This window comes from Gymnogyps californianus, chromosome 10, assembly GCF_018139145.2.
Source record: "Gymnogyps californianus isolate 813 chromosome 10, ASM1813914v2, whole genome shotgun sequence".
Classification (NCBI taxonomy): Eukaryota; Metazoa; Chordata; class Aves; order Accipitriformes; family Cathartidae; genus Gymnogyps; species Gymnogyps californianus.
In genome coordinates, this window is record NC_059480.1 from 9,114,428 (window position 1) to 9,138,999 (window position 24,572).

General features: G+C 46.5%; 1 protein-coding gene across 4 annotated transcripts in view; it reads right to left on the reverse strand.

The window, feature by feature from the left end:
• Positions 1–24,206, reverse strand: part of PAX3 (paired box 3) — an 82,457-nt gene extending 58,251 nt beyond the window's left edge. For 2 of the 4 annotated variants that reach the window (XM_050902294.1, XM_050902291.1), the window contains exons 1-4: positions 24,122–24,206; positions 22,895–23,130; positions 21,322–21,451; positions 20,507–20,641 (exon numbers count right to left, since the gene is read on the reverse strand). In XM_050902294.1, the coding sequence (XP_050758251.1) occupies positions 20,507–20,641; positions 21,322–21,451; positions 22,895–23,130; positions 24,122–24,206 (586 nt within the window). Of the gene's footprint in view, positions 1–5,393; positions 5,403–20,506; positions 20,642–21,321; positions 21,452–22,894; positions 23,131–24,121 lie in introns of all 4 variants that reach the window. The other 2 variants (XM_050902295.1, XM_050902290.1) reach the window with 2 other exon arrangements.
• Positions 24,207–24,572: the final 366 nt, after the last annotated feature.

The following is a 24,572-nucleotide window of genomic DNA, read 5'->3' on the forward strand; positions in this document are numbered from 1 at the left end:
ACTCACCATGACATATTCAGGAGATCCAGGCTTATTCAATTACCCTTGCCAGGTTTCTCTTTCAGACCTAAAGTTATCCTTTGACTGTTTGTATTTCTGAACAGTATTCATGTTCATTGTGAAAGAAAATCCCCTGGACTTTGAGGGGTTTCTAAGTTGATGCTGTTATTGTAGCTAATTTTTATTAACTGAATGATAACATGATAAAGAAATAGACTTTTGTTATGTAATAAGAACAAATCAGTGTGTGCTTAAAGTTACACCTTTCTTTCCTTCCCCCCCCTCCCCGCAGAAGACTGACAGCACCCATAACTTGAGTTAATAAACAAAACCGTTTTCTCGACGTGTATTTAAATTTCAATGACACTGAATATAACCTCACTGAAAACTTTTGGCAGCCCCAGAAATCTTCCTAAAGCAAAAACTACGCCATCCTTCTCCCCACAAACCTCTTTATCCCCGACATCCAACAGCAACAGAGGTGCTCAGCACTGTCAGCAAAGACCATCTTTCCACCCATACCTTTATGTCAACAGCTATTTCTTCATCTGTTTGAAACAGCGTAGACAAAATTTTTAATTAAAAGTCAGGCTATACATTGGGGGAGCAGTTTACTCCATGGAAAAACCGTGCCGGGACAGTGCCAACAGTTTCTGCAAAGCCACTTTAGAGAAGCTATGTGTCAAGTGGACAAAAGAATGAAAAAATGAAGGAATGCTAAAAGGAAAGAGAGAAAGAAGCAGCCCCGATCAAACTCAGCTTACACAGCAAGCAGCTCCAAAAGAATTAATATTCATGTCTTTATTTCAAACCACTGCTCAGTTATAATTAACTGCTTTGCTGCTACGTTGTCTGCTATTTCCCTGAACAGCTCCTATAATTTTAAATTAACAGAAAGTCTGCAAAACAAACTGAAGAAAGCTTTAAAGAGATTGCATAAATCACTTCTTTTTAAGCTAAGTGACAGACCAAATTTATTCATTACTAATGCTTCACGAGTGGGGAAAATATGTTGCTCTAGTAAAAATGAGTACTTTTACTGTTTGCTGTAACAGCCTCTTCTTTTACTTTTGGGGACTGACCCAGCCAGTGAATTCAGAGCTAATACTCCAAGTCCTTCCTACTGGCCTTGGTGCCTGCTATCACTGTATGCCGCTGGGCACAGAAACACTGCAGGAAACAACCACCACAAAAACTGCTTCTTTACTTCATCCTACAAGAGGCTGCGAACTTCTCTACATCCCATGGACTAACTGGTCTGTGTAAACCAGACTCTGGAAAAAAAAAAAGTGAAAATATTGTTTCTGACATTTCTTCTCACTCAGCCCTCTAAAGGACACTTTTTGGAGTGAGAAATTCTGGTCCCCAGAGAAGCTGGGTATCTCGGCATTTGTCTTCCTTCTGGTTAAGAACAGAAATCTGAATATGCCTCAATAGCAGAAAACTGTAGGGGAAAGTTCTTTTTAAATACATTCACTTTGTCTCAAAAGCAACAACAACAAAAAATAATCAGGCCTTTAATCTTCATTTTCTAAGGGTAAGAGTTTAAAAATTGGAAACAAAATTTTAAAATTAACAAATAAAAATATTTAGTTCTGTAAAATGTTGAAATGAGTGATTTTTTTGTAGCCTGAATTCTTCCTTCCTTTTATTTTCTTTAGAACAAAATGTTGCCATAATTTGATGGAATTTCATGCTCAATGGACTTGTATCTTCCCAGCAGAAAACAGTTCCGAGATCTCCTGATCAGCACAAACTCCAAATAGTATTTAGAAAGACAATAGCATAAAGTATTTCAAAGGACATTAACAGTGCTCACATGGAGTGGTGCCAGAAGAGTGTCTTAGAGGATATAGCCTAGTTTACTAAACTATCCATCACACAGAGCATATTCATAGGATTGGGTTTTGTTTGAAACTTGGGGTTTGGGGTGGATTGTTTGTTGTTTTGGTGTTTTGTTTTTTTAATTTGTAGACTTTAATGGGCGTTGACAGCAAGCCCTCTGAGCAGCAAAAGAAACTTCTCTTAATATGCATAAAATCCTCCGTTTGCATCCTTTTACTAATAAAAGCAGGTACAGCTTTGCTTAAATAGTTACAAATGTATCTATTGTAACAAGTACATGATTTTCTTCTGGCTGCACAAGCAACGTGCCTGGTCAGACTCAGCTCTGCCCCAACAACTCCGTAGTTTACATACATCTGCTGTGCATGTCCGTATGCTCGTGCATGCGAAATATGACACACCCAACAAGCAGAAGTTAGAGCATCACGCCTTAAGATCTGTAAGATTTCTTAACAATACATTCAGGGGACTAATATCAGATAAACACGTACATCAGACTAAAGCGTGCTTTACCACCTTATTGCAGAAGCTGTATTAAAAGTGACCAGAAATCTTTCAGATTTACCCAAAAATGTGGCATTATTCATTCCGTAACTTGTTTTATATAATTAAATAGAATAAAGATCCTCTATAAGCATCAACTAATATCCCCAAAGGAAAATTAGAAAAATAACTAAACCTTACACCACAGATAATCCTATACCTGGCAGTACATCCTACATGCCCTTGCTCTGGAAGAAGTCCTCAGTTGTTTAAACTGTACAGAATTATCTACAAAGCCAGATTCAGATCTCTGTTACACTGCTGGAAATCAAGGGACTTCAACAAAGGAACGACTCTGATTTGATGCCAGGACCAGAATCTGGTCTTAAAACACATTCTGTATTACGGCACTAATTCCTGCCAGTTTATTGGAACATCTGTGTGGACGTACAAATTTGTAATGTCTCAGTCCACTATTTCTTGTTTCACAAGAGCAATTAGATTAAGTCAGTATCTCAAATTATGCTGGTTTCCTCTTTGTAACCTATCAAAACATACAAAAGTAGATTAAAAATTGTTCTCTTATCAAATTTCGAGTCAGTGATACACAGCAACTACAGAAACATACAGGAAAAAGGAGATGATGGTGACTGAATCTAAGTGTACTGAACCTGATGCTGAGCTCTTTACACAGCTCTTCTACATTGCAATCAAGGACAGAGACAGATAAATGCCCAAATACATCCTGAATATTTGTGTAACGGAAACTTGTCAGACAAATTTTCAGGTTTTTATTCTCTTTTGATACCTGTAAAGACTCATTCCACAAGTGCCTATGGCACTTACTCTGTGAGTGATGAACGTCTGATGAAAAGTGGCAGCAAAATAAGAGTCCCTCCTGGTCCTCAACTTTCCCCTCTCTCAATCTCTGGCAAATTGACAGTGGTTTAAATTAGGAGAAGGAATAGGGTAAAAGTAATACCCTGAATTTATCTAGTACTTTTCCACTAGGGAAGTCAAAGGACGTTTTATTTATTATTTTATAAAAATAAATAAGTACTTTGGAGATGAGAATACAGAGACATGATCATGGTCAAAATGTTATATTCAAATTACAAGAGTCTAAAAATGTTCCATGCAAGTGGGAACCAAATTCCCTCATTTCCCAAATATGTTTTAAGCTCTGTACAGCTGATGCAAAACAAGGACTATTATCCACCTCCCACTTAATGGTCTAAGGCTGTCAGCCCACAACAGAACCAGAATCCAAAATGCTCCTCTTCACTTTTGAAAAACTAAAATCCCACTGACAACACTCTACCAACTCCAAGCCTGCTGTCCCATTTTTAGCTCTAGTTCCTATTTATTCTTTCACCCTTTTCCCAAAATGGAAGATAAAATTAATTGTAACTGACTGTTCGGACTTATTTTCAGAGAGTTAGATGCCATTGCATTATGCCAAAAGAAAAAACATGAATAGGTTGTGGTATTGTGCATTTGAAATTTATTATAAAATAGCATCCGTTCAGATGACTGTTTTCCACAACTGCATGTATCTTTGTTCTGTGCTCCCTGATGAATACAAACACCCCTTTGCTTTGCTAACTGAAACTCTCTCAGCAAGGAAGCTGAACTCACCTGAAATCACCAATGCGGTGGTCACCCATCTTTTTTCCACTTACAGAAATTTTCCTTAGAAGTTTTCTTCAACAGGTGTGCAAACCCTTGTATAGCAAATGTAAGCCAATCAAGACTAAGCCAGCTTTTCTCAGTTACCTTCCACTGATGGCTTCAACGTAGTCCATAGACTCTGTCTAGATAAATCATGTAACGCACTCCTAGCAAATATCACCGCAACTGCTACTGTTGTGGGCAAATCATTTATTTTCAACCTAACCCTCCCAGAAACCCCATTTCCTTCAAACAGCCTGACTGAAGCCAATGATGCCTGAGCACGTACAACAGGCTCGAGCCAAAAGACAGAGCATGCAAACAGAGATCTTCCACGTCATCCCAAAGTCTTTTTTTTTCCATTCTTGAAGCCATCAATTCAAACACAATATGAAACAGTTACTGAAACATGTTACTGCCAGCTCATTCATAATTACTGGTTCTTCTTCCCCACCGAATGCATAGCTAACTGAATGAGGGCTGCCATGGAAAGGGACTCAAACTGTAAGTCTGGTGCAGCTAGATGATCAGGATAGCAACACAGAGCAAGCACACAAACAACCACCACTGGTCTCCTCTTGCAGCACTAAAGTCCAAATCCAGGCTAGCACAAAACACGCTTTGAGAACAGCCTACCTGAGCCTTCTTTGACGCTCAGATAAATTGCTACATGCTTCGTGAGAAAGGTGACCCAGCGCTCTCCTCCCACAGCTTTGCTTGATGACTGCCCCTGGATGTGGGCTGGCAGAGGGGTTGCTCTCTTGCCTGTACAAGCATTTCTCGAGTATTAGAGCTAAGATGTTGCAATATTTCTTTTGTTCCAAAAGGTGACTGCCTTTCCCTACCCCACTCCCCAGAAAGTGAATAGCCTTGCATGCATCAGCAGGAGAGTCAGCGTAGTTTATGCTTCTGGTATGGACCGCTCTGCTTTGCGGTCTTAGGAAATCAGAAGAGCTGCTTTCTCCATTAGACATCCTCTGGTTTCTCTGTTGTGCCTCTGCCTTTAACAAAGATTGATGTGACACACACAGTCTGCTAGAGTAGCAGTACTTTTTTTTTTTTTTTTGCATGCCTCCAGAACACAGCCTTGTCGGTAACACTAAAATTGCTGCTTAAATCCATTTTTGACCTAGGTAAATGACTCTAGACTGCTGCATTTAACATCCTGTAAATAAATTCCTAGGTAAAAAAAGCTTTTAAAATTCACAAAATGAAATGATAATGTAAGGTCACGTTGAAGAGCTTTCTCTGGATGCTATTTAGAGTTTCTATTTCCTATCACACAAGCATCCCCATTACAAACCCTGACACTTTGCATACATACTGACAGACATTAAGTTCAGTGGCTGTTTTAATGCACACCAGTTATATCCTTGGACTACTTATATTAAAACACATTGGGGCTATTTTCCCACCTTAAAGGCAATTTATAGTGTATGAATAATGAGTATTTTTTGGAGGCAAAGAAACAAATCATCTTCCCTAGGAACACAGTTAGAAAACAGCTTACCCTTCCATCCGGCATGGTGCGTTCCCAGCAAGGCAGAAGTGGAATTTCTGAGACCTCTTTATGAATAAGCAATAAAAGACTCATGAGATGGGATAGTTTAGTAGCTTCCAAAAAGGCACATCAACTGGAGACAGACAGAGTTCAGGCTGGGTACTTTGGTTTGCACATGATCTATTGCCTCCTCTGCTACAGGAGGAGAAAGCCAGTTCCCAGCATAAACAGCTCTCCCCATCTTACCTCAAGAAAAACCTGTCAGGAAAGAAAGAGCCTAGCAAGTTTTTACTTTGGCCTTTGAAGTTCTTCCTTGGCTGACTGATGCTCACCCATACATAACTAGAAGAAAAGACTTCCATTGTGCCGCTCTTTACACCAAGCGTATTATTCTCCAGACAAAAGCTTTCGAGTCTAACTTTTAAACACACCTCTCTTTAGGGTGTACTGTTTCTAAGCCATAAAATCTTTTTTGTTCATTAAAAAAAAAAATAGACAGCTTTTCCCCCTCAGGCAATCTACTCTGCTTGTTAGGTTTTTGTATTACTTTTTGCAAACGGATACCACAGACACACAGCAGTTCGCAACAGAATAGCCAGTTCTCGTCCTCAGAAATACAGTATTTTCCCCAACATAGCCTCCAGTGGCTTATCCAGCGCAGCTTTAAACATGAAATACAATCATTGTAGGAACTCCCTGGTTTTAGACGAGACCTGGTGAATAATCACTCTCCCTGAAAACATCTCCAACATCTGGCAACTTGCTGCTATTTGCAGGGTCTGTGCGCTGGGTCAGGGCAGGGATGCAGGAGCAGGGCAGGGGGTTAAGCAATGAACATGCTCAGCACCTGCTTGCTCTCTGCCTGATTCTAATCAGTATTCTCCTCTCATGCCCAGGAATGCTAGAATTCCCCAGTTTCCTCAAAAAACCCAAAACTTTTTCCCCCCTCAAGGAAAGGGGGGGGGGGGGAGGGAAGAGAGAAAAAAAACCTTCTTAGTTTAGGGTCTGACCAAATTTCATTAAAGACAATGCAAGTCTTGCCATTAAATTCAATAGGCTTTCTTGAGGTTTATGAGAAATCTCACATGCTTGACACCATTAATTAGAGGAATTATTGGTGTTAAAAAAAAAAAGAAAAAACACAAAACAAAACCCACAATTTTACTGTTTAAAAAACCTGACTGTAACAATGCCATTTTCCTTGAAACTCTAGAAATCAGTAAGAACTATTTGTATCAGCAACTCTGGAAATCAAATCTTGCCTTACTGCAAGTTGTACTGCAGTTGCACATCTAAAAACTTTTCTTTTCTAAGACCTGTTGACAAGTTCAAGCCAGTCTATCAACTGGAACTGGCTCCTCAGTTTTTGGCTCATAGCTTTATGTCCAAGTCACTAGACTATTTCTCTCTGTCAGGAAAAATGTTTATAAAAGAAAGTACAGATTTCATTTAAAAAGAGTTTAAAAACAAACCAAAACAGTTCATCTCTAATCAGTCTGTGTAACACAAAATCCCACCACTGAGAAATGCATTCTATTGTATAAAGATTTTGAAAGCTAGTTTTAAACTATAAATACCAGCAATATACAACAAAAGAATGTTTAAAGCATGATTTTTGTCTCCTTTTTCTGCTCAGTTCATATTTCTATTTTAACAAGTACATTAGTAAAAAAAAAAAATCCAATTTAAAAAGAAATAAAATGTTTTAAGCAGCTATCCAGAAGTTACGATGCGTTCTTGGTGAATGCAACGGCAACACCCAGTTCTAGAAGAGAAAACAGTGCGAGACATGCGTGCCCAGTCACAACCACATAAATTTCAAGCATCAAATATTTGCTTAGAACCAAAGATTATTTGCATATATTATTGAATAGATTTTCCATACCACATATTTGAGAAAATTGCAGGCTATTCATGGGAAACCCAGCAAAACCAGCAAAAAGTATGTATCATTAATTGCTGTACTCCAGTAAACACATTGTGGCTCAGAGCCTCAATGTAAATTGAGGCAACATCTCTGAATTCATGAACTTACTCCCAGACCATACTAGTTATTGATCTGCTTTTGCTGTAAACAACAGTAATAAAAGTATTAGAAATAAAAATGTTGAGTCTTGATCTACTTCATCAAAATGCACTCACCTGCTGCTGTGAGCCAGGGGTTGCAGCATTACTGGGTGCAGCTAAGAAGTGCTCTACACCCTGGGGCACTGGCCCAGAGGGTACTCACTGGCCCCTCTACAAACAACCTAGTGTTCCCCAGCTCCGCAACCCCAAAGGCTGGAAGCCCAACTGCTTTTCCAAGGGCAGGTTACAATCCTTTCTAGCCACAAAGCATTCGTTCTAAAACATCATTTCATCTGGATTTACAGTTTTGACAGATGAGCTATGGCAGCTGAATCTATATAGCACTTTTGATTTCTGGTTCCCAGACATTTAGAAATACCATTGAGGGAGGAAAATATCATTAGTCCCATTTCTAACAAAAAAACCCACACAGATACAAAGAGAAGATTGAGCCAAACAGGAGCAGCTGACACAGACAGATCTCCTACACTCCAGCCCCTTCTCCACTGCACACACTGCCAGGATGCCCGCCAACAGGAGGAAAAAAACCAAAAATTAAGGAGAGCGTAGAAAGCAAGAAACAGCTTCTTCCTGCCGTGGGGGATCACGGCCAAGCAGAGGCAGAGACCAGTAACCGGGGAGGGGGAGCGAGCAGTCCCATCTCAGCTGGCTCCGTGCACAAGGCAATGCAGAAAGTCACTCTGAGAACCGCAGAGCAAGCTATACCAACTCAAACCAGTTCTCTTCCAAACCAAACCCAACTCTTCTAGCACTAATTTTGCTATGAGCACTTTTTTCTTGTTTGTTTGTATTTAGGGGTATCACTTACTTATAAACACATTAATCACCAAGATCACTCTTTCCTACTCAAAAAAGGTATTAGAAAAGCTCCCTCATCCCACTCCAAAGATGCAGAAGCACACTCACCGCAGCCCCGTCAGAAGACTGTTAAAGCCTGTGGAAAATGCCTTCGGCAGCCCCTTTCCTGCAGCTGTGGGAACTTTAGCAGCAAACCAGCACCAGCTGTTCAAGTGAGGGGAAGCCATTTAGCCTGAATCACTGGGACCCAAGGCATCTACTCAAAGAGCTGAACATCACCAAGTGCAAAACACCACCTACAAAGCACAACTGTGACCACATCATCTCCACCGAGAGAAAACAACAGTCCTGTGGAAGCTTTAAACTTCACATTTAAAAGATATGAGAAGCACTTACAAGCCTCCCAGAAGAGAAAGGCAGAGGCAGAGCAAGGAGGTCCCGGGGTTGGAAACAGGGTAGCACCAACTCCCACCTGGGCTGGGAGCCACCCCTGAACTTAAAGGTACTGCACCCAGCCCTGAAACCCGAGGGCTCTCCTCCCTGCTTCAAACTCGCACTCAGAGAAGGACAAAGGGTCTTTTAACCAAAGGATCAGGCCCTGCAAAACTGGTCCAAGGTACCCCAAGGGCACGCCACTCCCCAAAACCCCTGAGGCTAAAATGGGAAGCGTAACATAGCAAGAAAACAAAGTGCATCCAAAGGAGTTCCCCCTTTGCCATCCTGGGAAACCCATCATTCTGCATGCCTTCCTCATGCTAGCCAGTGGCCAAAAAATAAGCACCAGGTGGCCTATTTCTTTAATAGAGTGACTTTTCTGCATGATAAAGCCCAAGATTGGAAACAGATGGGTCCCTACTGCACTCTTTGGTCACCTGGAGGATCTTTTTTTTCCCCTCATAGGACTTTTCTGGGGTGTTTTATTTTTTATTTATAATTACCATTATCAGGATTCAGATACTAGAGGTATTTAGGATTCTTTTAATACTCACTTAAAATTTTTGTCTCTGATTTACTCTTCCAGGGCTGACAAGTCTGTTCCCACTGTCAGATTAAGAGAAATATTTATGTCATCGATCATTGCTCCATCTTTTTGACTGCCAATGCAGGAGAAGTACAGTAACTTTGAATCCTGGCTTGTTGGCCAAGTGACCTCTAACAGTTTGGAGAAAAATCCTCTTTATGCCTGTCATAGTGTAGGGTTTGACAACCATTTGAATCAGAGCTCCTGATTTCTTTCCCAAAATTTCATTTGCTGTGTTGATTAGGATCAAAGGTTGAGGGGAGGAATGCAGTTTGGGAGGACAGAGCACGCCTCCCCTTGTGATACCCTTCAGCTGGGGAGGAGCCAGAAATCAGACGGAGCAAGCAGCACTCTGCCTCCCATCCTGCCCGGACTGATGGAGCAGATTGGTTACAGAGCTTCTTGCAGCAGAGCGCCAGGGGTTTTGTTTGCCTTTTTTTGCTAAATCGTGTTAGAAAATTTTTAAGTGCAGTTCTCAAACAGCTCTTTTTAATTTGCTCTGCTTGTAACATTTTAACTACGCTTACTTGCCATGTCAGAACTCTTATTTACCAACGAAAATAGATGTTTAGTGCTCTAAAGTCTTGCTAAGTCTGAGAAAGTGAATGAGGTCCCTCAAATCTGAAATGTAATTAAACTTTCATATCAGGGCCAAATTCAACCCTAAGTAACCTGCACAGCCCTGCTGAGAGCAGGGGATTGTTCAGATGTAAATGATGGTACAATTTGGTCTCAAGAACCTTTTTAAACATAGACAGAGAAGGAAATAATAAAAAGATAAACAAAATGTCTGCTGTATGCAGCCATTTTGCATTTTCACCAGGAGAAGTGAGCATCCCGAGAGCCTGCAATACTTTTCGCTGCTTAAGTCCCTGCTGGGGCACCAGCTCAGCACAGGCTGGCCCGAATCACCTGCCCCGGCGCACACAACATGCAGTTTATGCCAGTCTCAATGCTGTTCAGAAGAGGTGGGCAAGCAGTTAGTTTTAAGGGCTTTTCAAAAGGTAACACTGTATTTGTTGGAAAACAAATTGTGGGTGCTAAAGCAACAGGCGTTTGTGTGGTTTTCTGTATAGCTGCCAAATATTTGAGCATTTTTGCTTGATCCTGTTGATTTAAAAGGCAGCAGGTCCAATCAACTGTGCTAAACCAGGGATGAACCCACAGGGCTTTTTCCTAACTGCAGTATCTATTGTACAATCTTCTAAATAGATTCCTAAATGTTTTCTTCTATTATTTTCCAGTTCCACAGATGGTGGCAAAGAACATAGTTAAGCTATATACCATACATGTAATAGCTACCATAGGCAGCAAGAGAGGTTAGAGCATAGGATGCCTTTCTCTGCACTGCATGTACTAAAAATTTAAAGAAAAATGTACAGAAAAATTTGTAGACCTCCCTCCCTCGAAAATACTGCATAAAGGTTTGATGACTACTCACTTAAAACATCACTCCTTGTGTAAACAGTCCTTAGTCAGTTAACTTTTCTGGCTTCGGTGAAACTATTAGAGGTGGGTAAGTTAAATTTGCAGGATGGTAGTTACTTGAAACTATCCCTTCTTACACATAAATACTGATGAACTAATTCAGCATTTGCTCACGCACCAGCGTCAGTCCACCAGCTGCAGTGGAGTTAATCTTGAGTTATACCTTGGTAAATGGAATTCCTGAGGGGTTGTTTGTTTTGGGTTTTGGTTTGTTTTTTTCGTTGGTTTTTTTTCAAAATCCATACTTTGCAGGATTTCATTGTGAAAATGGGAAAATAGTGTATTTCACTTTCCATTTGCACATTTCTTTAGCTAAACATTTGCCACTTCCCTTTTTTCTGTCAAAACGCCTCCTTTCTGAAAACAACTTATTTTGCTGTTCATGAAACCAGTGGAAACCTGACTTGCAGCTAGTTCCGTGCAGGTTTTTTCTCGCCACTTAGCCTGACCGGAGGGGCTGGGTAGGTGTCACAGTCCTCACTGGGACACTGATCCCCCCAGCTCACACTCCAACCCTTCAGCGCTTCACACCAGATCAAACAACCAGCCCTTAGGTCAAAATGAAAAGGAAGTCCTGCCACACCATCTTCAGTAAAAAGGGATTTTCTGTGGAAGCATTCCCTGCTACTCCATTAGCCTGGTTTCTATAAAACCTGTCTATATTCATCTCCACCCTTCTCTGAGCCAGTTAAAGACATAGAGATAGAAAGCAGTTTTAAGTCCAATTTGGTTACACTGAGTATGTCGGTGCTACTGCCTCACGGGGGGTATATGGATTATACATGGGTTACATTTTTAACAAAGGAGAGAGTAATTTTGCCAGAAGAACTGTAGTTGTTATTGCTTTTCTGGGCTGGTATACAGAACAGATCCTGATTATATTGGCATGAACAGTCCTACTCATTTAAATAAGGTGAATAAGATTTGACGGGGGCTGAATAAGCTGTCTGCATGCAGAAATGTCAGCTGCAGACAGTTTATTCCTCATACGATTCAAACCACACTGATCTATGTGACATTATATCTGATAAAGAAATTACTACATAGTAATTTTTGGATCAGACATCCAACATAAGGCATATCATAAACACAAAAATCCCTAAGACAGGTCCTTATATGGACTTGTGCATGATATAAACATTGGTCATGTTTGGCAGAAAGTCTACATCCAGGCAAATATCCATTAAAAAAAAAATATCAAAAGGTAGAATGTATATCACTGTCCTCACCGCAGCTCTCCATGGAAATGAACGAGTTCATGGACTTTAAGGAAATTTGTACTTAAAATGCTTTCAAAGAATTTTAGCTGTTACTCTGGGGCAAAATGTCTCATAAAGTAGCTGAGTACTTGTAAAGTATGCATGGACTGATATTGTATTCAGAGACGACCAGACAAAATGAAAACAGAGTGTATTTAAGAAAGGGAATCAGAAAATGCTGATTAAAAAAATTCTGGTTTAGCCCTTTACTCTGCTGCTTGTCACTACAGCAGAGGAGGCTCACCCACAAAAAAATTAATGTGACACCAGGAGCAGCTCTCTGGCTTTTCCAGGCTTCTTACTACTGTTTGTGAAGCTAAATTTCTGTGTCCAGATATGCCAGTGGAAGCAGCGGAACCTGGATCTAATGCTCTCACACCCTACTATTCAGATGAAACTTCATATCATAATTGCAAGCCAACATAACACATCCAGATTGCACAGGGTGTGGTGGAATATATTTTACTATCATCTCTGAAATAAGTATAGCTTTCTGTAATGCAACAAGGCACCGATTATTCTCAAGGACTCTTGCTTGCTTTTCTGCACAGCCTGGCCGATCTGACTTTCCCCCCTTTTTTGAGGAGGGGCAGTACAACTATCCTCGCTGATGCAAGTGAGTGAGGTCCATAAAATCAAAACTGAAGAAAATGCACAAAGAAATGCTGCAAGCTCGTTGGTGTCCCTTTATACTGAGAGCCCAATCTGGAGAACTGGCTGGCTTCTCAAACCCCCTTTCTTTTATTGGCAGCCCTGGACCATTTATCTCCTATGTGATCTGGTACACAAAGACAACTTTTTTTTTTTTTCCCAGGCTACACTCATCAAAAAGATTACATGCAACAAAATTAGCTTTATTAAAATTCAGTTAAATACTATGTATTTTACCTGTCGCAATAGTAAAATTTCAGTGCACTGTATACTAAAAACAAAGTGATACAAACAAAACCAAATCCAATAATGCTACAGAAAAATCCCCCACAAAACTGTAAGAGCATACAGTGCATACATCCAACAGACCATGCAAAATAAGGATTCCATTCAAATTTCACATCTCATTAAAGACAATTTGGCCATTAATCCATACGGGTTTAGGAGCAAAGAAGGATTTTCCAAGACAGATAAACTGAAATGATCCTCCTTTGATCTCCGAGGTTAAGAATCAGTGACAATGGAAGATGAACAACAAGGGGCAGAACTACTGGCCTTTTTATGTGCCACAATGGCATCAGCAAACAACTACTTAATCAATATTTGGCCAGGGACACTGAAAACTTCCTTTTCAAATTTTAATTCCTAGTTGTAAAACAACTGTAGGGCAACCAGCAAGATAAGACATTAAACTGACTGCTTAATTGCCTTTTACTGTCTTACTAGTTATATATGCACATTCTTAATAGTTCGTGAATCTTTATTTATTAGGATGAATAAATGACCTGTCAACAATTACATCAAACTCCCCTAACTAAATAATCTCGGCGCGTGACACACTAACTCTGATGTGTCCTCAGTGAGTTTTAATTTCATTAGGCTTTACTTTTTTTCCTAGGCAGAGTGATTTAAACTAAATTAGTTTAACAGCATGGGGCAGGAGTACTCCAGGGCAAGTAAAGTAAAATGCCGCGCTCACACTACACTAAACAAGGTCTTGCGGTGAATTACGTTACTGTACATCATTTTTATTAGCCAGAGAGCTCAGCGTTTGGGGAACACTTGGAAGCATCCTGCATTTTTATTTATGTATTTTGTTCTTTCTCTAGCCACATGTGTTTGTTACATAGGATTTAAAGTGACATTTACATGGAGAAATTCACATTGACTGGCTTGCTCTGATTTATTGCTTTGCGTTTCACTCAATTTCTTCTTAAATTAACCAGAGAGCACTTTGTAGTTCTGCTTCATTTCCCAATGTGGTTTTATTACACAGCTCTGGGGACTCGTGATAATTTATCGCTATCAACTTTACTGGCTTCCCTCTTCTAAACCCTGTTCCAACCCTTATCAATAAGTAAACCTAATACCAAACTAAACCTTCCCCAAGTAAGTGTTAGATAAAAGTGTCGTCTTTGACTGATACAACAGAGAATTACTATTCGAAATCAGACCTGGAAAATAATGTTTTAAGGATTTCATCAGCATCGACTTTTACTTTCAGCATTAATTGCTAATTAGTTTTTTATCTAATTAAAACCTCTGACTGTCTGCTGATTCCATTGCTACCTCTGTGTAAACACAAATACAAAGATCCTTGCCCTCGATGAGAGTTACGCCAGAGAGTTTCACTCGGGATTAGTCACACTCTTGTTTAGTGGGTACTTTCTATTAACAGAATAGAACAAATTTGGGCCCCATTCCTGCCTGCCCCAACCCACGTGAGTAACTTTACACACATGAATAGGCCCTTTGAGTGGGACTCCTCACCGTTACCGCACATGACAGCGTTTGCAGAACTGGAGGTCTGATACCCGATCCAGTAAACCCATCTTACATCCTAAACCTGAGGATTTCCCCAGAGCTGCAGTTGCTCAGCACATTACAGAGCTGGTTTCAAGAAGAGCCTGATCTGTACCATGGTAAATTCCTACTGACGTCAAGGATTTTGCAATCGTAGGAGAATCCAGAAAGCCAAAGATAAAAATCACATTTTCAGAGCAAGTCCTAGCCACACCGAAGTCAACCGACCGTGTTTCTTGCCTCAGCCTTTCCACAATGACACTGTGTAAGTCTAATAGATTATTAAAATTTTCAGAGCAACCAAATAAGATGCAAACTTGGCTACAAGCTCAAGCTAATCAACTGCTGTGAGTGAAGCAATCCTGATATTTGCTAAACTAACATTTGCCTTTGTTCTAGATACATGCAATTAGAAAAACTGGAACGGATGCCCACAGCGGTTCTGTTTGAATAGCTGCTGACTCTTTTTAAGTTGAAAAAAGTGTCCCTAAGATGGCAAAACATGCAAACCCATTAATGAACTCATGATTTTGAGAAAGGGATATGATGTGCCTATATATTACTTCAGAGAGCCGCTGCTAGACTGAGTAACACCCTTTCTTCCCACAGCTGGAAGTATTACTAGTGCTTATGTAAGGCGATTAGCGTGCAGTTAGTCTGACAATTAGCACTCTCCTCAAAGTCCCCCAGCTCACCTTCAAGACAGGAGGGCATGGGCTGCTCCCGGCATCTCTGGGGCAGCAAACTCCGCTCTGAAGACACTCAAAGCACAAACACTTAGCACCTTTCTGAAAATGCTCAGCTTGCTGGGACATCACGCTCTCGCTTGATGGTGAGGTCCTTATTGATCGTTGAGGTCATCAGTTATTGTTATTAGCTCAGAATAATGATTTGGAAGTGGGAACCTGGCCCAGAGCCCCACAGTGACAACGGGTCAGGCAGAAGAAGGAAAGCTGTATTGGATTTACATGGCATCACCTACCTCAATTTGCACTTGTGCAGCACCTGGCTTTTCTGCCCAGGACTGCACTCTCACAGGCTATTGAGATATGAGGAAAGAAAGGGGAAAAAGACAGACAGAAAATAACTGTTAGTGCTATCTGCCTTAAGCCAAATCCTGGAGTCACTGGGGAGTTTTTCTTAATTAAGCACTATTTTCTCGTCAGCTCTGAGAGCCTCAGAAATGAAATTTTGTTCAAGTTACACGAGCTGATTTCTTAGACCTGCTAGTGATCAAATATGTAAAGTACTGTATGAAATTCCAGACTCAAGAAGATAATTGCCTGCAGCCACAGTCATCACATTTCATTCAATAAGTGAATCTTTACTGGGAACATTGAGCGAGGGAACACATTGTGCTTCTCAGCCGTGAGACAGTATTTCACACGGCGAGTAAGTCCTCTTACCACTGCGCCCTGGGACGGGATGCTGGAGCAAAATCGTGACAAGCTCTGCATCAGAAAATCACAACAAAAATCTAACTCAGCATCCCACACTCTGGCCACTAATCCAAAAGCCTACGATGCAGAAATGAATGGGATGACTCAAACTGATATCTGGTGCCTGCCTGTTAATCCTGTCCCTTAATAAACTGCCTTTATTAGTTTAACAACCTAAAAATAACTGGCTGCATGATACTGACCAACCCTAATCAAAACATCTGCAAGCCCATCTAGCCCGAGCTACCCTTTAGATCATGTGCCACCACTTCAAAGCCTGTGCATCAAGTCAGTAATTGTAACATTGCATCTAAATATTTAAGCTAGGGGCTGGTAGTCGCGTGTCCCATTTACAGTCAGCATCTGTCCTCTAATTCCATTACAGTACAAAGCAAAAATGTTTCCCAAAACTCACAAACAGGAAAAGCATCACACAGCTAGAGCAGCAGCAGCAGCTTGAACTTTCTAGCTGCTGAGCAGGGCTTTTGTGCTAAGGTCCTTTTTTTTTGCCCCCTTCAAACTCCCCACATACACACACAAAAATAGGGGTGGTGCCGAAATTGTATTAATGTGAGCCTCAGGCACACAGAAAAAAAAGACAAGAGGAAGGGGAGGGAGAGGGGGGAAGGGTTTGGTCCGAGATGAAAGTAAGAAGGAAATAAAGGAGGCAATTTAGTCTGCTGTAGCCTGAATTGCTCTCAGTACAGCCAAGGGTAGAGGCTTGGGATGAGTAGGGCCCTTTTTGGACGGGTGCGCATGACTGGGGGAGGATCCGCCAGGACAGGGCCCGGGGGCCAATTCCGCTGGCCGGGAACAGAGGCCCTCTTTGAGGCCGGGCGGGGGGGTCCCGGCCCCAGCCCCAGCCCCAGCCCCAGCCCGCACCGCCCGCTCGCAGCGGGCCTGAGGACCAGCTCTACGCCCCATCGTTCGAGTGCTGAAAGCCACCGGTTTCTGCCAGAAAACAACAGCTATCTTATGAAGGGGGGAGTTATCAGATTAGTCAGCAAACCATGCTGCACATAACTCCCGCTAAAGGTACAAGCAACTCCCTCTTCTGTAGCGGTTATGCTAAAAATATGCCCTGATGTGCCGTATAAAGGCACAAAAGTTTCTCTCTCATGTTCTTTATTTATGGCTTAAGCCTTTAAGAAAAATTTATCATGCATGCAGAAATACAGATATGCTATTATAGAATTATAAGCTTCCTGATACGCACTGTGACAATCAAGCTTTTCTTTAAATATATATCCCAAATCAGGGTAGAGGGTGACACTGACAGAAATGCCGAAATACAGCAAAGCGGGCTGCACATGTGGCATCTGTAAACGCTGGCGAGAGAATCATATTTAAGTGTCCGTGAACAGAGGCTGAAACAGAATCACAGCAGGGCATATGAAAGTTTACCTATGCTTATATATGTGATGGGAGAAATCCCAAGCCACATGATAGACTGTTTCTATCGCACATTTTTCAAAAATATCATGTTTCTCTTCTCTCTAATCCCACTCTGCTGTAAGTACTCCCCAAATCCCAAATCTTGAATTAGCTACCATTAAAATTACAACTGTTATCCTCGCCCTCGGAAAAAATGCCTCTCCCCGAGCCACTCAAATGCTCACAGTGAAGAGGGGATTTCAGGCAGCGTCAGCAAATGTCCAGCACTAGATGCGTGCTCCTGAGGAGGAGAACGATTCCCCACCCCGCGCTCAGCCCCAGGACTTGTGTTCTGACCTACCCCACAGCCTTCCCTTTGCGTCTCCCTGCACCCACGCTCCTGCTACTGGGATACCTCGAGCCCCTGAGACCAGAGCTATAAAAATTACTCATACTGCAAAAGACTCTGCACTTTTTTCACTCTGTAACGTGGAACACTCTCATGGAGAGCACTGGGCGGTGAGCTGCCACACGAGGGTCTTGCTGCGTGCCGCCGGGATAACCTTTGGACATACTGCAAGCAACCCAAGCGTCAGAGAGGGCATCCAAGACGCCCTGTCAGCAGGCCACCCTCTGCCACACCAGGCCTCCCAGCCAGGCTGGTGGGCACTGGCAAATACAATCCTGCAGCATCAAAATCCTCAGGAGCGCTTGCCAGTTGTTTCAGTAAGAGAGCAGGATCTGACCTGATGATTTTTATAGATGGAGTGAAAGGGGAGTTGAAGCAGAACCTTTTTGGTTGGCCGGGTACAGAAAGTAGCGGTAGACTTATTTTATGGGTTTTTTTTCCTTGTAATGAGCTCACTGGTGCATTGTCCCTATAGTATCACACTATACATAAGGCATGTGTATGGTAACAAATCCTTTCTTGAGCAGCCGCTCTCTCACACTGCAGCATCCCGGCCACTCCAGTAATAAGATTAAGCAACAGCTTGCTAGTTGGGGAGGGGGAGCAGGCGTTGCTGCGGGGAAGAGCACGCTCTCCCTCCAACTGCCAAACCTTGCCAGGCGCTGTCACAGAACAGACGGGATTATCAAGCTGCCGTTTGCACAGAACTGCCCGGCCACGTTCATCCAGCAAAAACCTGCGTGCACAAGGACAGGATAGGGCCGCACTACCCCATTTAGTCAAGGGGAATTTTGCCACTGATTGAACTCAAAAGAAGCAAAGTAGGACACTCATGTCCGCAGACAGAGGATACGTCAGAGGGCAGAACGCAGCCTCCTCGTACAACGGTGCTGGGGGGCATGAGCGAGCCCCTGTTCGCAGCAAGGCACTGCCAGCCCCAGTGCTTTTCCCGCAAGAGTCTTGGGGCTCCCCCGGGCTGGAGGGCACCAGCCGTGCACCCAGACACTGATTTATGGTAGATCAGGAGCCCTGCTTTAAAGAGCAGAGAGTCAAAGAACAGGAAGACTGTTTCAAAGAGAAGTAGAGGGGTGGGTTATATTGATAATATTTTTTCTCTTGCTGTCTCTATTAATTAGTCTTTGTTCCATAAAGCACGAATATTATCAAGGCTTCCTATCTTCCGTTTCTAATCTCTGTTGAGAAATTCAGGAAGGCAGAAAAGCTAGTTATTTTAACAACTAGGGCACTGAGTTTAGCTATTTTTCCCTTGGTGCACATCCCTCAGAACAATCCTGTTGAAGGAGACACTGGAGGAAACTCTGGACTCATCATATGGGGGCAGCTAGGCTGGGCAATCAAACTGTGCCTTCTGGCCTTAAAATCTCTTACTTTGTTAGCATCTTCTGCGTGTTTGTATTGCACACATCCACGCAAACACAGACATGCAGAAGATGAGGCTTCCCTGAAAGCTTTAATAACAGAGTTGAAAACTAAGTTTTGGGAGTGTTTTTGGGTTCGTTCCTACACAACAAGGAGATATCCTACTATTAAAGAACGAGTTTCGGTTGTCCTTCTGGAACAGCACTCAGCATCTCTAGATGTCTAGAAATGCTAGAAACATTTTCTAGGTAAAAACAGCTACTTTATCCACGGTGGAGAGTCCATAAAACTGCGTGGAGCATCAGCTATTAGGGGCTCATTGAATAATTCATCCCTCATTGCAAGCCCATAATGTCTTTTCTCAGCCTTTTGTGGGGCTGTTTTCTCTTCTTTTCTCCTTGAATTATAAAAAGGTTGCCTTCTTTTGTTCACATCAAGCTGCTGCTAGCTGAAGCTTTGTCTGTGCAAAGCCAAAGTGTGAGTTTCAATGGACTCCCCCCTCTTTGTTTTCCAAGTTCATCTCCAAGTGTAGATTGTGTATAGAAGGCCTTCTTTGTAAAAGCTGGAAAAGTTGTACAAATGTTTGACCAGCTCATTTGGTACTTTTGTCTCGCCTTCTCTAGTGCCTGTGCATGTGCTGGGCAGCCACTTCCATGCACCGGCCGCCCAGCCGGGCCCTTGCCTGCCCCTCCGCTCCGGCCCAGCCGGGGAGCTGGGCATGACCGCAGCGGGGGGCAGCGGCTGCCCCCCCCGGAGCAGCCCTTCGCCTCCGCCTTGTTCAGGTTGCAACCTCCTCGCAGCCCCTGGCCAACCACCAACACAGGCTTTTCCCAGCAGTTTTAAGAGAAGAAATGAAATGTGCGGCTCCCTGCCCTGCCCATGGCTGCGGAGCCTCAAGTCTCTTTGGCTACAACAGCCCCTTCTGTGCAGCTGCGGCCTTTTGCTCGGCTTGGGCTGGGAAAGCAGCCCCTGCGCAGCCGCGCCGGGGGCTCCGCAGCCAGCTCCAGCCCTCCCTGGTCCCTGGCCCCCGTCCCTGCTATTGAAAGCCAAACCAGTGGAGACCCTCATCTTTGCCCCCACCTCCGCACCATTCCTGCACACTGCAGGGTCATACCGGTGGGGGGACGGGACGGGATGTGGCAGCCGCCCCATCGGGGCTAGCTCCTTGCCCTACACCTCCCGCTGCACTGGCCCTGGGAGGACCTCCGGGAGAAGGGGAGTGATACCCACCAGCACCCGGGCTGGCACTGCCCGGTTCCAGGGCTCCACGGAGAGCAGGGGGAAATGGGACTTTACCTCTTTCGCTGAGGATGCCGTCAATGCTGTGTTTGGCCTTCTTGTCGCCTTCCTCCACCTCCTTCCTTTCCAGCTCGGCCTCCTCTTCCTCGCCTTTCCCAAATTTGCTCCGCAGGATGCGGCTGATGGAGCTCACTTCGGGGGGAGCGCAGAGCTGTGACCGGGCTCATCCCCAGCAACCCCCCGCGGCTGCCCGTCCGGGCCGGGGACCCGAGCCCCGCATCAGTGCCGCTGCCCCATGTCTCCCCCAGCTGCTACCAGTCGGGGCTTTCGGGGGAGCAGCTGCCCGCTCCCCTCCCCGCGGGGGTTTTCATGGGGCACGGTCCTGCACCGCGCTCCAGCGCCGGCACAGCGGCCCGGCAAATATTTTTTTTCCCGAGCCCGGGCAGCGGGTCATGAGAAAAGCCCACGGACACCCGCACAAATACCGTGCCGGCTCCCTCTGCCCCCCCCTGCAGACAACCCACCGGCACAGGGAGCTGCTCCCAGTCTCCCGCTTCCCAGCTCCGGGTCTCCGGCAAGCCCCGAGCCCTGCTGCGGCAGCAGCCCGGCGGGGACAGCGGGGGGAGGAGGAGGGGAGGGGGATGCAGTTGCGATTTAATTGAAAGCACCCCCGCCGAGGGCAGGAATCCTCCCGGGACGCGTCTGCCGGTACCAGCGTGCTAACGCCGACCGCTTCGTGGGCACCAGCCCGGCCTGGGGCTCCGCTCCCGCCGGGTACGGGGCTCGCCCGGGTATCGCGCTGCCCTCCCCGTACCGCCCCCGGCCCTCCGGGACGTGTCCGAGCCCCCCGCTGCCCGGGCGGCGCCCCGTACCTGACGGCACCGTGTTGCGGTCACACACCCCGTCCTTCAGCAGCTTGTCCCGGATCTCCCAGCTGAACATGCCCGCGTTTTCCCGCTTGTATTCCTCGATTTTCTTCTCAACATCCGGCGTCGTCACCTGCTTCAGTAAAGACAAGGCGAGCGGGCACAGTCTGCAGGGCCGGGCGCGGCCGCGGGAGCCCGGGCTGCCGCCGCCGGGACCCCCGCTGCGGCCGGAGCCTCCCCGCCGCCGCCGCCGCCGCCGCCGCGCCGCCCCGCACCGCCGCCAGCAAGAGCCGACACCGGCCCCGCTTAGAAACCTCGTTATAAAACGCCCCGAGGAGGGGCAGGTTAAAATCAGAGAGGACATAATAGGTAACAGCGGGCCCGCGTAAGACAAGCACCCCCCGGGTTAAACGAAACTTCCCAGGAAATCCTCCGGGGTTACCGGGGAAGGTGGGATCGAGCCCTCGGCAAGGAAAACCCCGAATTAGTCAGCACCGGCTGCCGTGCGGCCGAGAAGAAAATCCCGGGGAAATTCTGGGTCGCGGTTAGAGGAGGACCCCCTGTCAGCGAAGCTCCAAATCAGTAAAGTTGCGGCTGAACGAAGGTTGCAGCGCCAACTAAAAAGTAGCGTAATAAAAACACTGAGAGGTCCGAGTACCAAGAGGTTGCTTCAATGGCGTCGTGATTTTAAAATCAAGCCGAATTCAAACAAAACAAAGGTCTCCCGGCTGGGAACAGCCTTTCGTTCGGGTAACACGCATTATAAAAAAATATCTCTAGTCCTAACACCGAAAGGGAAAGTTCAGGCATTGCTGCTTTAGAAGCAACAAAGGGAAAATAGCAGCAACTTTCAACAGAAACTCAAGCCTTTATTTCTTTTTTGTGGGACTGAAAAGCTATAGGAGGAGGAGGCGGCTAATCTTGAGACAAGAATCCATATTTGTCTGCATTATTGTGAGCGCAAACTTTTTAGCGGTGTAGCTATAAATACACGCAGCTTTGGAGCGGACAGAAAAATAAACAGAGCAGGAGAAGGAGCAGTAGGCAGACAGACAGAAATACAAATAATTTTTTTGCGCTTTACAACGAAAGAAGCGAGGGCCCGATCCCGCCGCGCTGTGCAAGCCCTGACATCTTGCCGATCGCTTCCCCGGTCCGTCCCGGCAGCGCCGAGCCCACCCGCGGCTCCCGCGGGGCTGAGCGTGGGGCACTCGGGGCTTTGGACAGCCAAGCGTTCAGAAAACGACCCCCTTCTCCCTCGTTTCGTTTGAGAAGTTATTTTTTAAAAGAGCATTTTCTTAATTGAAAAAAAAAAAGATTGCCACGAACTCCAACAATATTTTTTAAAGCCTCGGGAAGTTTCAGAGCAACAGGCGGGGACGCGGCTGGCGGTGCTGTGACCGGTCCGTGTCTGCGCCCACCCCCGGCCCCCTCACGGTGCCCCCGGCCCTCCCGGGGTGCGGCCTCCCCGCCTGCAAACCCCGGTGCCGGCCACCCTGGGCTGAGTCCCAGTTGGGCCGCGCTCCCGGCCGCCACGGCCGGGGTTTGCCCGGCTCCGGGCAGGCGCGGAGGGGCTCACCTTGGGCTTGCTGCCGCCGATGGCCCCCGGCCGGATGGAGCCCGTCTCCTGGTACCTGCAGAGAATTTTGGAGACGCAGCCGTGGGACACTCGCAGCTGGCGAGAGATGACACAGGGCCTTATGCCATGGTGGGCCATCTCCACTATCTTGTGTCGGATATGGTTGGGTAAAGGCCTGCCATTGATAAACACTCCTCCGAGCTGATTGACTCTGCCCTGGCCTAGAGGAGTAGAGACTAGAAAAGGAGGGGAGGGGAGGCAGGAGGGGGAAATGGCGTTAACGTCTCCTTCGGATCCTGCTGGGTCTTTTTTTTGTTACTGTTTTTTTGTCGTTGCTTTTCTGTAAGGCAACTCGCCGCCGCCCGCCCCCGCCCGCCCAGCCGCCCCGCAGCGCGCCCGGGGCCCGCCGGCCCCCGCGGAGCCCCGCGCTGCCGCCCCGGCGGGCAGGGGAAGGCGGCGGGGCGGCTTCACCTGTTGCACTCGCACCGGAGCCGGGTTTCAGGGCTTGCCCGACAGCGGAGAAGGGGAGAACCGGTGCGGGAAGCCCGCGGTCTCCCCGGGCGGCTCGGGGGCCGGCCCGCGGCTCGGCCGCCCCGGGGTGCGGCGGTAGGAGCCGCCGCAGACGCCCGTCCTCCCCCGGGGCAGGGGCCTGCGGGGCTCCCCGGCGCCGCGGGGCTCTCGCACCGCCGCTGCCTGGAGGACGAACCACCACTTGCAGCGGCCCGGCCCGCCCGGGACAAGCCCTCGTTTCTAAAATCTCCGTCGATTTCGTTTGGCTCGCTTTTATTTGATTTTAAATTTTTTTCTAACTTTTTTCCCCACTTTTTTCTAACTTTGGGCTCCCCAAATCACTGCCCTTCACTCTGCTAAAGAGCGGATTCAGGGCCCGCTGCGCCGCCGACCTCCCGGTCGGTTCCCCCCGCTCCCGCCGCTCCCGCCGGCCGAAGGGGACGGACCGCTCCCGGGGTGCGAGGCCAGAGCCGCCGGCCCGCAGCCGACCCTTCTCCGCAGCGGCCCCAGCCCATGCCCGTCCCGGGACAGGGCCCCGCTCCAGCCCCGCCGCGGGACGGCGGCTCTGACAGCCCGGGGGTGTGAGCCGTGCGGGCTGTCCGGGGAGCCCTCCGTGCGCAGGCTCTGGGCGGGCCGGGGGAGCCTGCTTCGTCCCGGCCTCTCGGCACGGAGCATTTCTCACTTTTCCGAGTGGGAGCAGCCCGGGCGCGGCCTCACCTTCCAGCGGGAACCCGCTGCGGGGGTAGTTCTGCCCGGCGCCGGGTCGCATCATCCTGGGGACAGCTCCAGCCAGAGTTGTCATCGCGGCGGCGGCGGCCCGGCAGGGTTATATCCAGGTGAGGGCTGATCTAGGAGAGATCCGCGCTGTCAGCGGGTCCCACCGAATCAGGAGCGGTCCCGGGAGGGGGTGGGGGATGCCGCCGGGGGCGGGGAGGAGGCAGCTCCGCCGCTGCCCCTTTGTCAGTGACCCGCGCTGCCCCGCACAGGGAGGGCAGGGGCCGGGGCCGGAGCCCCGCCGGGCGGCGAGGCTGGGCGCGGGGGAGGGAGGGCGGGCGGGCGGGCGGCGCGGGGGGGGGGCGACGGCGGCGGCGGCGCTGTCCCCGGTGCGGCGGGGAGCAGCAGCCGCGGGGCCGGGAGCATTTATCGGCTCCGTCCCCGGCGCGGCTCC